The sequence below is a fragment of the Malus domestica genome, chromosome 17 (assembly GCF_042453785.1).
Source record: "Malus domestica chromosome 17, GDT2T_hap1".
Lineage (NCBI taxonomy): Eukaryota > Viridiplantae > Streptophyta > Magnoliopsida > Rosales > Rosaceae > Malus > Malus domestica.
This window is the reverse complement of record NC_091677.1, coordinates 977,890-990,307: the sequence shown is the minus strand read 5'-3', so window position 1 is coordinate 990,307 and position 12,418 is coordinate 977,890. Positions and strand designations below refer to the sequence as shown.

General features: G+C 38.3%; 1 protein-coding gene across 1 annotated transcript; it reads right to left on the bottom strand.

Moving 5' to 3' along the window:
- Positions 1 to 7,100: 7,100 nt before the first annotated feature.
- LOC103416945 (cytochrome c1-2, heme protein, mitochondrial) lies at positions 7,101 to 10,430 on the bottom strand. Its single transcript, XM_008355156.4, has 8 exons — positions 10,229 to 10,430; positions 9,501 to 9,571; positions 8,979 to 9,196; positions 8,421 to 8,700; positions 8,266 to 8,337; positions 7,676 to 7,792; positions 7,518 to 7,583; positions 7,101 to 7,428 (listed from the first exon to the last, which is right to left on the bottom strand). The coding sequence occupies exons 2-8, from the start codon at positions 9,555 to 9,557 to the stop codon at positions 7,312 to 7,314; spliced, it is 927 nt and encodes a 308-aa protein (XP_008353378.3). The 5' UTR covers positions 9,558 to 9,571; positions 10,229 to 10,430; the 3' UTR covers positions 7,101 to 7,311.
- Positions 10,431 to 12,418: the final 1,988 nt, after the last annotated feature.

Genomic DNA, 12,418 nt, shown 5'->3' with positions numbered 1-12,418 from the left:
ATCGTGTTTATTCATCATACATCGTGCGATCAGTTTTTGTCATATACTATTTGTATTTAATTTTAAATAAATAAATTTAAAATGATTTCTAACTGCACGATGTACGATGAACAGATACAATTTATAAACCTCTAAAATTAAAGAGAATCCGACGAGGATTCGAATTCTTCTTCAACCACGACCATCTCCTCGTCCGTCTCCAACACATCCTCATATATTTAAACTTAAGGATGTTAAGTTTCGATCTAAGTGGATGGACACATACAATTAAAAAGGAGACACAAAAACGATAACAAGAGACCGGCGGCGCATTTTCTCCAACTGAAGTGGAAATTGGGGTTTCCATCCTACTTTGTGATTGAGAAAGGTTGGGGAATGTGCACACGTGTACCAACCAGATTAGCCAAAACAAGTAAAATGGCGTGTCAGAATAGTTGAGGAATGTGGGTGGCACTGTGGGCCGGCAGCGCGTGAGGTTGCTGCCCAAGACGTTGGTTAAACCGTACGACGTGATTGGAGGGGTGGTCGGAGTGGACCACGTGCCTTTTCCATGAATTCATGATGTATCGACGCGTGTAATGTTATGAGAGGTGCCCCGGTCTCATTCCCAGACAAACGCATCGCCCTTTATATACCAAGTTTCAAAATTTTAGTAAATGTTAGGATGTTGCTATCCTACAAAGAATGAGTGGTTGTTTTTTTCTTGTTTGTTCGACTTCGAACCGCGAAGGAGTACCTACAGAAATGCCACATGTCTTATAATTTAAAGACGTATCGTGTAATGTACCGCGTAATGTAACGTATTTTACTTTTTTTTATAACTCATAACACGTGTAGTATATATTATTCTACGTGTTTAATCAGTGTTAACCATAAAACAATTGGTATGTCTTATTTATAAGTTGGGTTTTTATTACAAATGAGCTCTGAAACTGAACCATCCCATCAAGATGGTCCCTGAAATTGAAAATCAATCAATATAGTCCCTGAAAATGGATGTTGCAAATCAATGTGATCATTCCATTACAATTCCGTTAAAATTTCTGTTATGTACTTATGTGTCACATAAGTGGATCCCACAAATCTAATTAAATATTAACATCTATATTAAAAATATTTAGATAATAATAAATAATATTTTTTTATGTCAAAATAAAAATAAAAATAAATATATATTTTTCTTCCGTTGTCTTCCTCGCGCAGGTTTGGCTACCATGGCAGCCCTTCCCACTACCAGCCAAAGCAAAAAATCCCATGGGTGCGGCAGGTTTTTGCCCAAATCTTGTGGTACTCGTTGGAAAGATTGGTGTGGGGCCGTCAATCTAGGCCTCGGGTGCGGCGGTAGATCCTAGGATATGGTAGGGAGAAGGTGGGTGTCAGCGACGCTGGAGTCAGAAACAAATAAAATTGTTTGGTTCGACTCGATTTCTATCGTGGTATATTATGTTTGAATGGATTGAGTGCCAAAAATGGAGAATTGGTGGGCAGGGCTGCCATGGCAACCAAACTTGCTCAACGAAGATGATCGAGATTTTTTTTTTACTTTTTTTTTATTTTGACATAAAAAATTATTTTTTAATTTTATAATAATATTTAATTAGACTTGTGGAACCCATTTATGTGACACATAAGCACATAACATAAATTTTAACAGAATTGTAACGAAAGGACCACGTTGATATGCAGCATCAATTTTCAAGGACTACATTGATTGATTTTCAATTTTATAGACCAGCTTGATGGGGGTTGATCAATTTCAATGACCATTTGTGATCAAAACTCTTTATAAGTTAAATTAAAAACAAGTACATATGTTAATACATACAATATAAAGAAATAAGTTAGAGATATTGTCATAGGCCGTCCCGAGGATTAATTATCGTGGTTGTGAAAAAACGGATTTACCCTCGAGCATTGGATGTGTGTTTGTGTTTTGGATTAAGAAATTGGGTCAATTGGTTCTATTTCTAACTAATTCTACCCAATTAGAACTAAAAGATTAAAGAATTGTGATTGGTGTGCATGTTTGGACCACACACATCCATACATTTCTCTCTCTCACTCTCCCGTGCTCTCTCTATTCTTTCTCTCAGTTTCACTCTCTCTCTCCCTCTCGGCATTATGTACGGACAACACCAAAACCCGTTGAATGGTGACGGATCAAGGACGTTGAAGGTACCATTGTGTTCCTTGCAAACTCAGGAACACATCTAGACCATTTTCAGGTAAGGACAACTTCGTTTTCACGTCGAAACCATAACCCCGATTGGGGGTACTGTTATGCAAACGTTAAATCTCGTGTTTTTAGAAATTTCAAGCTTGTATGAAGCTTAGTGAAGTCCCAAGGAAGCTCGGAGTGCTTTGTTTGAAGGTTTTAGACGTCGGGATCGTGTGGACGAAGTTTAACCGGTTTTTCTTGGAATTCTCCGGTGAGATCCCGTGACTTTTAGAGCTTTAAAATGGTATAACGTGATTGTAGATGTCCCTAGCTTCATTTTGGTATAAATTGCATGAAAAATGGTGAAGAAATGAGCGAGATTAAGGAGTTTGAAAAAATTGCCCAGTTTCCAGCGCCGGCGACGGTTGCCGAAGCTGGAGGTAGGAGATGGAATAATATTCCGTCAAGTTTGACGGAATATTCTCATGACGTCAGTTAGTTTGGACGGTTTCTGTTGGGTTTTAATAGAATACTCAGAGGAATATTCCTAACGACAGTTAGGGAATCCGTCAGGATTCCCTGCGCGTGGTGGCGTGTCTTGCCGTGCACCCGCCGGCGATTGGTGGCGCGTGGGAGGTCCAAAAATATTTCTAAAAATATGGGGATGATCCTGAGGTTGTGTAGATCATTGTGGTATATTCATATACCCATTTTGAGCAATGTATGAGAAGTTATTAACTAGTTTTATCTATATGCTTTAAAATAACGTTTTTATAGTTAATTCGTATATAGGTGAGACTTATCCCGATAACGAGCGTATCCAGGGGCGACTCGTCGACATATTAGTGAGTGGGCTTTTGTTTTCAGTATATATTTATATACTTGATATATTTCCTAGAAATGCATTTTTAGGAAAGTATGCTTTGAAATAATATGCCAAATGCTTTTATATTCTGAATATGCATTTCATGGTTGCATATATATATAAATGTGGTGTTGTGGAGGCACATGTAAGTTCAGGTAAATTATGTTTGGTTATATGAATCATCGATGATATGATATGTGACTGAATAATGTTGAGCTCATAAAACTGCACATAAGGTGATTGTGATTTAGACAGAGATGTGAAGTACATGCCTGTTTATTTACGTTGCCTCCCGCACTATATGCTCATATTGGATCCAACTTAAGTGCACAGTCTTGTAATATAGACCTTAATTATGGTTTCGACTCGTAGGTGACTAGCAATTTATTGCCCGGCTATTATGAGATAATAGAATTGAGCATAATTATATTTCACCTGATCTTGTCGTACATATCCATTTTCAATGGTTCCGACTTATGTGCAGTATATTGTCGTATAGGTCATAGTAGTGACTCCAGCTAGATTGAGTTTAAGCTATGAATTCAGCCGTACAGACTACCACAGGAGTTCTGGCTAACATATCATATTTCTATGAAATTATTCTTACCTGGATTGTTTACCTTGTTATATTTTGACATGGCATACATATGACTATGATTATGTGAAGCATGAACTGAATTGATATGATTTCAGATATATATATATATATATATATATATATGCTTATATCTTGATTATGAGAAAATTATACATTTTTTACAGCGAGGGGTTAATATATTGATAAATGAAATGATTTTGTAATATATTTGTTTTTGACCACTCACGTTTTCTGTTTTGCGCCCCTCTAGGGTCTAAGTAAGCTTGTTGTTGGTGGCTGGAGATCGTCGGCAGTTCTGACCTAATTGATTAATAGTAGGACATTCTTGGTACTGTGTAACTAGTACTTGTCTTACTGGACTGCACCTAGACTTATTATGCTCTGATTAGGAGTGTTTACAGTTGTAACTAAATCCTATCACTTCCTGCTAATAGTGCACTCTAGAAATGTGTTTTTTTAATTATTCGTATATTTGCTATCTTTATCGCTTCCGCACTGTGCACATGGCTACGTCACTCTCACGTGACGCCCAACATGCCTTGATCTCAGTCGGGATGTGTCAGATATTATATTTTTAAAATATATTATGTAGACACATGACGAGCGATTAATTGTTAGATTCCTTTTTAATGATTTAATAAAGAAGAAATACAATCAAACATTCACATCATGTGATCAACAAAATAAAGTTTAAGTAAATGATCTCAATAGTATCACCAAATATATAATATACAGTGAAAATTTGCTCATAAACAAGAAGAAAGATGATATGGAACAAATTTATCGTCATTATAGGTTCATAATCCAAATTATATCATGTGTAAATTTATTTTTTTTAACATGACAATATATTATTAGATTAAAACTTCACGTAGCGGTGAACTTGTTCATACATAAGCTTCTTTCGATACTAGCGGTGTAATTGATTTCTGAGTTCTGGAGTTGGACCTACATGTTGGCCAATGAGGGACACGTGGAGTCAAGTTTGGTGAAAGTATAATTTTCTTGATTAAGGTTACGCTATCTTTCTTTTTGTGTTTCTTTTTTGTCTAATTTCTAATTGTTTAACACGTGTTCCACTGATTAACTAAGAAAGTAACATTGTTAATAAATAAAATAATAATCAAAACTAAAAATAGAAGATTGGGGAACATAGGAGCCACCCAAATCCCTCATACGACTCTGGTAGCCATGGCCACCACACTTTTGTCGTCCACTACACCTTCTTCGTCACCGAAGCCCAACCATCACATGAGCCACTTTCAACCCCCATTCTGCTGTCTACCTTTTATTCAACCCAACAGGATTCGTAAATCGTGTCTGTTCATCATATATCATGCGATCAGTTTTTATCAGGTATTATTTATGTTTAATTTTAAATAAATTAATTTAAAATGATTTCTAACTGCACAACGTACAATAAACGGACATAATTTATAAATCTCTGAAATCCTCACAAATAAAATCCGGCAAGAATCGAATTCTTCTTCGAACATCACCACCTCCTCGTCGGTCTCCACCACATCTTCATATATTTAAACTTAAGCATGTTAAATTTCGATTTAAGTGGATGGACACATACAATTAAAAAGGAGACACACAAAAACGATAACAACAAATCGGCGGCGCATTTTCTCCGACTGAAGTGGAAATTGGGGTTTCCTACTTTGTGATTGAGAAAGGTTGGGGAATGTGCACACGTGTACCAACCAGATTAGCCAAAACAAGTGAATCGGCCTTTCATAATAGTTGAGGAATGTGGGTGGCACTGTGGGCCGGCAGCGCGTGAGGTTGCGGCCCAAGATGTTGGTTAAACCGTACGACTTGATTGGAGGGGTGGTCGGACTGGACCACGTGCCTTTTCCATGAATTCATGATGTATCGACGCGTGTAATGTTATGAGAGGCGCCCCTGTCTCAGTCACAGACAAACGCATCGCCTTTTACATACCAAGTTTCAAAATTTTAGTAAATGTTAGGTAGTTGCTATTCTCATCATTGGCAAATTTTTAGTTGTGATAGGAATACGGATAGTAAATTACATGTTTTTATGAAAATGGTGAAAATTTTTAATTTTTAAGTTATTAACTTTTTAACACATATAATTCACCATTTATATAAAAACACATGATGTATTACCTCGTTTAACGATTACACTGAAAGATCCCTCCTCATACTCGTTTTTATTAGTCAATGTGCATTTTGATTGGTCGTATCGTCTCTTACTTTTCTACCAAGAATGAGTGGTTGTTTTTTTCTTGTTTGTTCGACTTCGAACTGCGAAGGAGTATCTACAAAAATGCTACATGTCTTATTATTTAACGACGTATCGAGTAATTTAACGTGTTTTTCGCTCTTATTGACTATCTTAGTATTGAATAAGAAAACAATACAGAAAGTTTCCTTGTCTTACGATAACTGCAGTCAAAGTAATGCCTCTTTCACATATGATATTTCGCCACTCACAAACAAGGTTTTTTTTTTATATCTAAAATGGCTTCTAAGATTGGTTTAACTTCTCATTTTGGTCTCTGAAAATTTGAAATCGATAGAAGTGATTTCTGAATTTGTCCACCATTAATTATTTTAGTTATTTTGTAAAAAAAATTCTAGTAAATAACGTTGCCATGTGGGTCCTATGACTGATAAGGGCAATGAGTCAATTGCAAGATTTAGTTGATCTAAATACCACTTAACTCGATTATGTTTAACAAACTCATCACTTAGTCATTAATCTCTTGCTTGTGAATAACCACCATCTCATCTCATCTCACACTAACTTTTGTTCAACATGGTACCAAACTTTTGAATATTGAATTGGGATATATAGAGACTAAAGGCCTAACAAAGTTATGCATGTCCATATCAATCCAATCACATTTTAAAAACCTAATCTCGTTTAACTCATCAAACGGACGCTAACATCTTTGTAAGTAGGGAGCCCATTTTCGCCAAACCACTGGTTTTATTGTTTTTTTGGGTACGATCAAATTATAACCATTATAACTAATGTAATTGCAACCAGGTCTGTCGGCTAATTTTACTATTAATTTTATGTTAAATGTGGGACTTGCCGTGACCTTGATTTCCAATGCACTATTAGCCATCTAGAACAAAAGGGAGAAGACCGGGGTAACTCCGCCAATTAGTATGAAAGGACAAAGATACATATATCAAGATTCAAATCTCGTGATGAGTGAGATACTATCAACGTCATCGAGTTCAATGTCTACTATCTAATAAGGATCAATGCAGAATGGATGGTCCACGTTTTTTTCAGTCCATGCAAATGTGAGCAAGAAAAGAAAACACCGTAACAAAAACGAAAAAAATTGTCCAAAGTTACATTTATGCCCATCATTTTTTTTCTTCCGATATCTGTATTGAATTGTGAATAGAGAGGGTCTACGCTCTTTCGGTTGACAAAATGAGTTTTGTTACTAAGAGAAAATTTGATCAAAATTCACATGCCCAAGGAAAAAACATAAATATTCCATCTGTATGGAGTAGCTTTATTATCTCTCTTAAAATGACACTCCTAGGGTCACAACTCCATCACCAATTTCGGATTCGAGCCAATTTGACAAGGAAAGAAAAGAAAGCCTATGATTACAATGTGAAAAAATTATTTCCAAAATAGGTCCTCCCCGGAAGCAAAACATTGAAAGAAACCAAAGTATGGCGGGTTGGCTTAGTTCACAACATCAAGAACCAGCTTGCGGGACTTGAGAACTGACCACTTCAAGCGCCGGTAGTATGCAGCTTGAAGTAGCGCCAGCGAGAGAACAAAGATCCATTTGAATCCCATCTGCATTTTCAAGACTCATCGTGTCAGGATACAAAATAGTTTCCGGCTTTCAGCAATGTCAACAAGGGAGATTGCATAATGAAACTTACGAGTTTCCTCTCTTCCATTTCTGGTTCTGCAGCCCAAGTCAAGAATGATACAACATCTTTCCCCATCTGCAACGTAGCAGTATTCGATTAGTTTGAGCAACCATTCAGAAAATAAGACTCACACGCTACATATACAGTTAATTCTATCGTAAACCAACCTGAGCCTCAGTTGCAGGAGTACCATCTTCGTACTCAACAGCACCATCATTAAGCATTTTAGGCATAGCAATTGCTCCCCCAGGAAAGTATGGATTATAGTGCAGGCCCTCTCGGATCTACAAAGACCAAAGAACATTTTGCAGTTGATAAGAATTACATGACATCACCTCCATTTCATAGAACCACAAATACACGAACTCCATACACAAACATAATTCTCAGCAACATGGAGCTAAACACCAAATTGATGTTCACCGTTCAAATCTAATCTAATCTAATTAACTCCCTCAAAAAAAAAAAAAATCTAATGAATTACAACACTGACATTGATGCAAATACCAAACACTCACAGCCGAACAACAAATTAGCAATGACAACAGCACAACAGGGACCAGAGGGCTGACAAGCATACGAAATGGTATTTCCATTTTAGACAAAACTCAAAATTAGATGGGATAATAGTTGGGTCCGTAAAAGGCTAAATATACACTTTGCAATAGTAGTGCAAATTCATATAAACATGTAAGCTTTTTTTTTTTTTCATGACATCCACAATTTTTTTCAGAATAAATATATGAATAGAAATTACCTGAACACCAGCTGGAGGATCACGGTAACCGGTGAGAAGGGAAAATACATAATTCTGACCATTGTGACGAGCCTGAAAGGACATGGGTGAGATATTTCCACGGGAGATAAAAAATACAAATCACTAAGAATTCATTAGCGGAAGACTGCAAGTACCTTTGTAATAAGACTCAAATCAGGAGGATATGCTCCACCATTAGCAAACCTAGCTGCCTGCTCATTTGCATATGGCTGCGGGAATCGATCACTAAGTTTACCAGGGCGAGTAAACATCTCACCCTCATCGTTAGGCCCATCAGTTACCTCAATCTCAGCTGCCATAGCCTTTGTCTCCTCTTCGGTATAAGCAACACCCACCAGATCACGGTAAGATATTAAAGACATGGAATGGCAGGATGCACAGACTTGTGTGTAAACCTGATGACCACGACGAATCCTGCAAGTAGAATTGAACTTGAACCATCAACAACCCACATTATGATACAACATTTCAGATAGAAAATAAGTACGGGATTCTTGCTTGGGGGGACACCAGAGTGCAGGGCTACGGATATAACCCAAAACATTTTGCAAAAACCAACGAAGCTCAATATATTATAAGATTTGACACCATTAAGCTTTAGTTGCATCCTGTAAAAAACTTGTATTCACAAGAAATAAATAATTGAAAACACACACACACACACACGTGTCATGGATTCTGTTTGAACTTACGAAGCATGATCATATGAGCTAAGGATTCCCGCGTGAGGCCAGGGGTAGTGTGGGCTATCTAATCCGTGTTCAGCCTCATCCGCAGATGCAACAGTAGTTGCAAAACTTAACAGTCCTGAAACACCAGCTCCAAGGAGCGCAAGTGCTCTGAGAGACCTTGCCCCAGCAGACCCAGCATCATCTTTCTTATGTGCTAGGGAAGCCAATAATGGAGAGGCCTGCAATCAAGTAGCATACAACAACCATTATCATGATAATCTCGAACAGAAATTTACGATATTTCCACAAAAGAAAAGGTAAAGAGATACTTAAATGATTGTTTTCCTTCTCTTCATTAAATGTGAATGTCATTTACTCAAAGAAGCAAACATAACTCACAATCACAAATGAAAGATATACTAACATAACCCCAAAAGTTTCTGGATGTTATCATAAAGTTCCAATTAAGCAAACAAAAAGGACTGGAAATGTTGAATGTCAAAGAAAACAAAAAGGAAAACGAGGCGGGACGAAGGTTCTTACAGTAGATTGAGACTGAAGCTTCCTCCTCAATAACTGGCGGATCGCTCCTCCAGCCATTTTAGTCAATATTCCTGCCAGTTACCAAAACCAAATAAATTCAAAAAAAAAAAAGAAAAAAAAAAGAACTCACAACTCATCCGTTTAAAGCATCCAATTAAGTGAAAGATTTTTCAGTGTGCCCAGAACATGAGCGGAACACCACATGTCATTATAAAATTAGAGGAAAGCTTTTCAAGTGTCCCTCCAATTGTATATTGACATGTTGTGTTTCATCCCGTGTTGTCCCTCCAAATGTATAATGACATGTGGTGTTCCGCCCCATGTTCCGGGAAAATCCTGAGCGAGCAATGGGAGGCACAAAAGTCTTACTCTTTCTCAACTGACCATACATACTAGCCAAATTACGAAAACAAAAACAAGTCTACAAAATAATTCAAATCATTAATATGAATAAAACAACCATAAGATCAATCATCGAAACAGAATCCCGGCGCAAAACGGAAATCAAATTTTCAATCGTAAGCTTATCTTACTGATACTCGTAATCGACTACCATTTCTCGATTGGAACAATCACAAAAGTTAAAAAATTTGACCGGCGCAACAGATATCAAAGCATAAATACAAACAGATACGAACCCTAAGTCGAAAGGATTGCGCAGATCTGAGGAGGGTTGAGGGAATCAGAAAAATGAAAGAGAAAGAGAGGGAGAGATTGAACGAACTCACAGTCGGACGGCGATTGGGTTCCGGGATGGGAAGGTCAAGGAGCTGCCGGAGCTCGGAGATCCAAAGGAAGAAGGAGAGGAAGAAGCAGCTGAAGACCTTAAGAAAATGGGGAACGACGCCTTTTTACCACACGCCCTCTCTCTCTCTCTCTCTCTAATCTCTTTCGTTGTAGCGTGATTGGTTCTGGTGGGCTGATTGGCCCATTTGTGGGACCCGGAGGGTTCTGTTTTTGGGCTGGGCTTTTTTCGTAATGGTTGGTTAATTCCGCGCCACGGTTTCCTGTTTTTCGGCCACAAGCCTTCGTTTCACTTGAGAGACGGTCATTTTCGAATTATAATTGGGATTGACACTTACATGGCCGGTCCCAAGTCCGAGTAAAGGAGGAGGGGGAGGACGTCAGGTAGTCGATATCCGGCACTCTACAGTTACGTCGAATCCTTATGAAAATGAATCCAGAACGAAATCGTGCTAAAGATAGGGCGTCACCCGTAAGTGGCGCGCTGTGTGGTCCGAGCACAGTGATAAGTGAGCAAGGGTCGCTGTATCTCCATCGGCACCCGGATGCAGTGTTAAATGAGCAAGGGGGCCATAGAAACTTCTTTTCGAACGACTCAACTCAAAGTTGTTTGGGAGCATATGCTCCTATCAACTTTACACATGACACACAAAAGAAGTACTTTGATCCTATTGGACGAGGGAGGGTGAAGAAGCTAGGACAGAAGGGTAGAGTTCAAGAGAGTAGAATGCGTTTAGGAACGTGGAATATAGGAACCTTAACGGGAAAATCTATGGAAGTAGTGGAAGTTATTGTGAGGAGAAGGATAAATATTATGTGCCTACAAGAAACTAAGTGGGTTGGTCTTAAGGCAAAGGATCTAGAAAACTCAGGGTTTAAACTTTGGTATTCGGGTACAAGTAGAACAAGAAACGGTGTTGGCATCATCGTGGACAAGACCTTGACACAAGATGTTGTAGATGTCAAGATGGTAGGATATAGAATCATGACAATCAATATTGTAATAGGACAAGAACTCATCAATGTCATTAGTGCGTACGCACCTCAAGTAGGGTTGGATACGAGTTCGAAGGAGAAATTTTGGGAAGACCTTGGAGACTTGGTGCAAGGAATTGCCCAGACGGATAAGTTATTTATAGGAGGAGATTTAAATGGACACGTGGGCAGGGAGACAGGCAACTATAGAGGTTTTCATGGTAGCCATGGTTTTGGGGAGAAAAATGAGGATGGGGAAGCTATCTTGGATTTTGCAATGACATATGATCTCTTCTTAGCCAACACCTTCTTTAAGAAGAGAGAAGAACATGTGATCACCTACAAGAGTGGGTCGTCAAAAACACAAATAGATTTTTCTTCTAATGAGGAAAGGGGATCGTATAACTTGTAAGGATTGCAAAGTTATACCGGGAGAGAGCTTGGCTAATCAACATCGCTTGTTGGTGATGGATGTACATATCAAAAGAGTGAGAAAAAAGAACAAGACTTGGAAGTGCCCAAGGACTAGATGGTGGAATCTAAAAGGAGAAAAACAAGCAATTTTCAAAGAGAAAGTAATCACCCAGTGTGGGTGGGATAGAGAGGGGAAAGCTAGCCAAATGTGGGATTCCATGGCTAGTTGTATCCGAAAAGTAGCAAAAGAGGTATTAGGAGAGTCCAAGGGCTTTGCCCCACACCAAAAGGAATCTTGGTGGTAGAATGAGGAGGTACAAACAAAGGTGAAGGCTAAGAAGGAATGTTGTAAAGCCTTATACAAGGACATGACCGATGAAAATGGTGAAAGGTATAGAAGAGCGAAGCAAGAGGCGAAGAAAGCTATGAGAGAAGCTAAGTTAGCGGCTTATGACGACATGTATAAGCGACTAGATACCAAAGAATGAGAGTTGGATATCTATAAACTAGCTAGAGCAAGGGAAAAGAAGACAATGGACCTAAACCAAGTGAGGTGCATCAAGGATGAGGGTGGAAAGGTTCTTGCTATAGAGAATGCGGTCAAAGATAGATGGAGATGTTATTTTCATAATCTTTTCAATGAAGGACATGAAAGGAGTACTTCTTTAGGGGAGTTGAGTAACTCAGAAGAGTGTAGAAACTACTCCTTTTATCGTCGAATCAGGAAGGAAGAAGTGGTTGTAGCTTTGAAGAAGATGAAACATAGAAAAGCAGTGGGCCCAGAC

Coding starts and splice junctions, on each gene's coding strand:
- LOC103416945 (XM_008355156.4), bottom strand. CDS start 9,557: ATGGCTGGAGGAGCGATCCGCCAGTTATTGAGGAGGAAGCTTCAGTCT. Junction 8,701..8,978: donor AGCTCATATGATCATGCTTC/GTAAGTTCAAAC, acceptor TTCTACTTGCAG/GATTCGTCGTGGTCATCAGG. Junction 7,793..8,265: donor ATCCTCCAGCTGGTGTTCAG/GTAATTTCTATT, acceptor TGGTCTTTGTAG/ATCCGAGAGGGCCTGCACTA.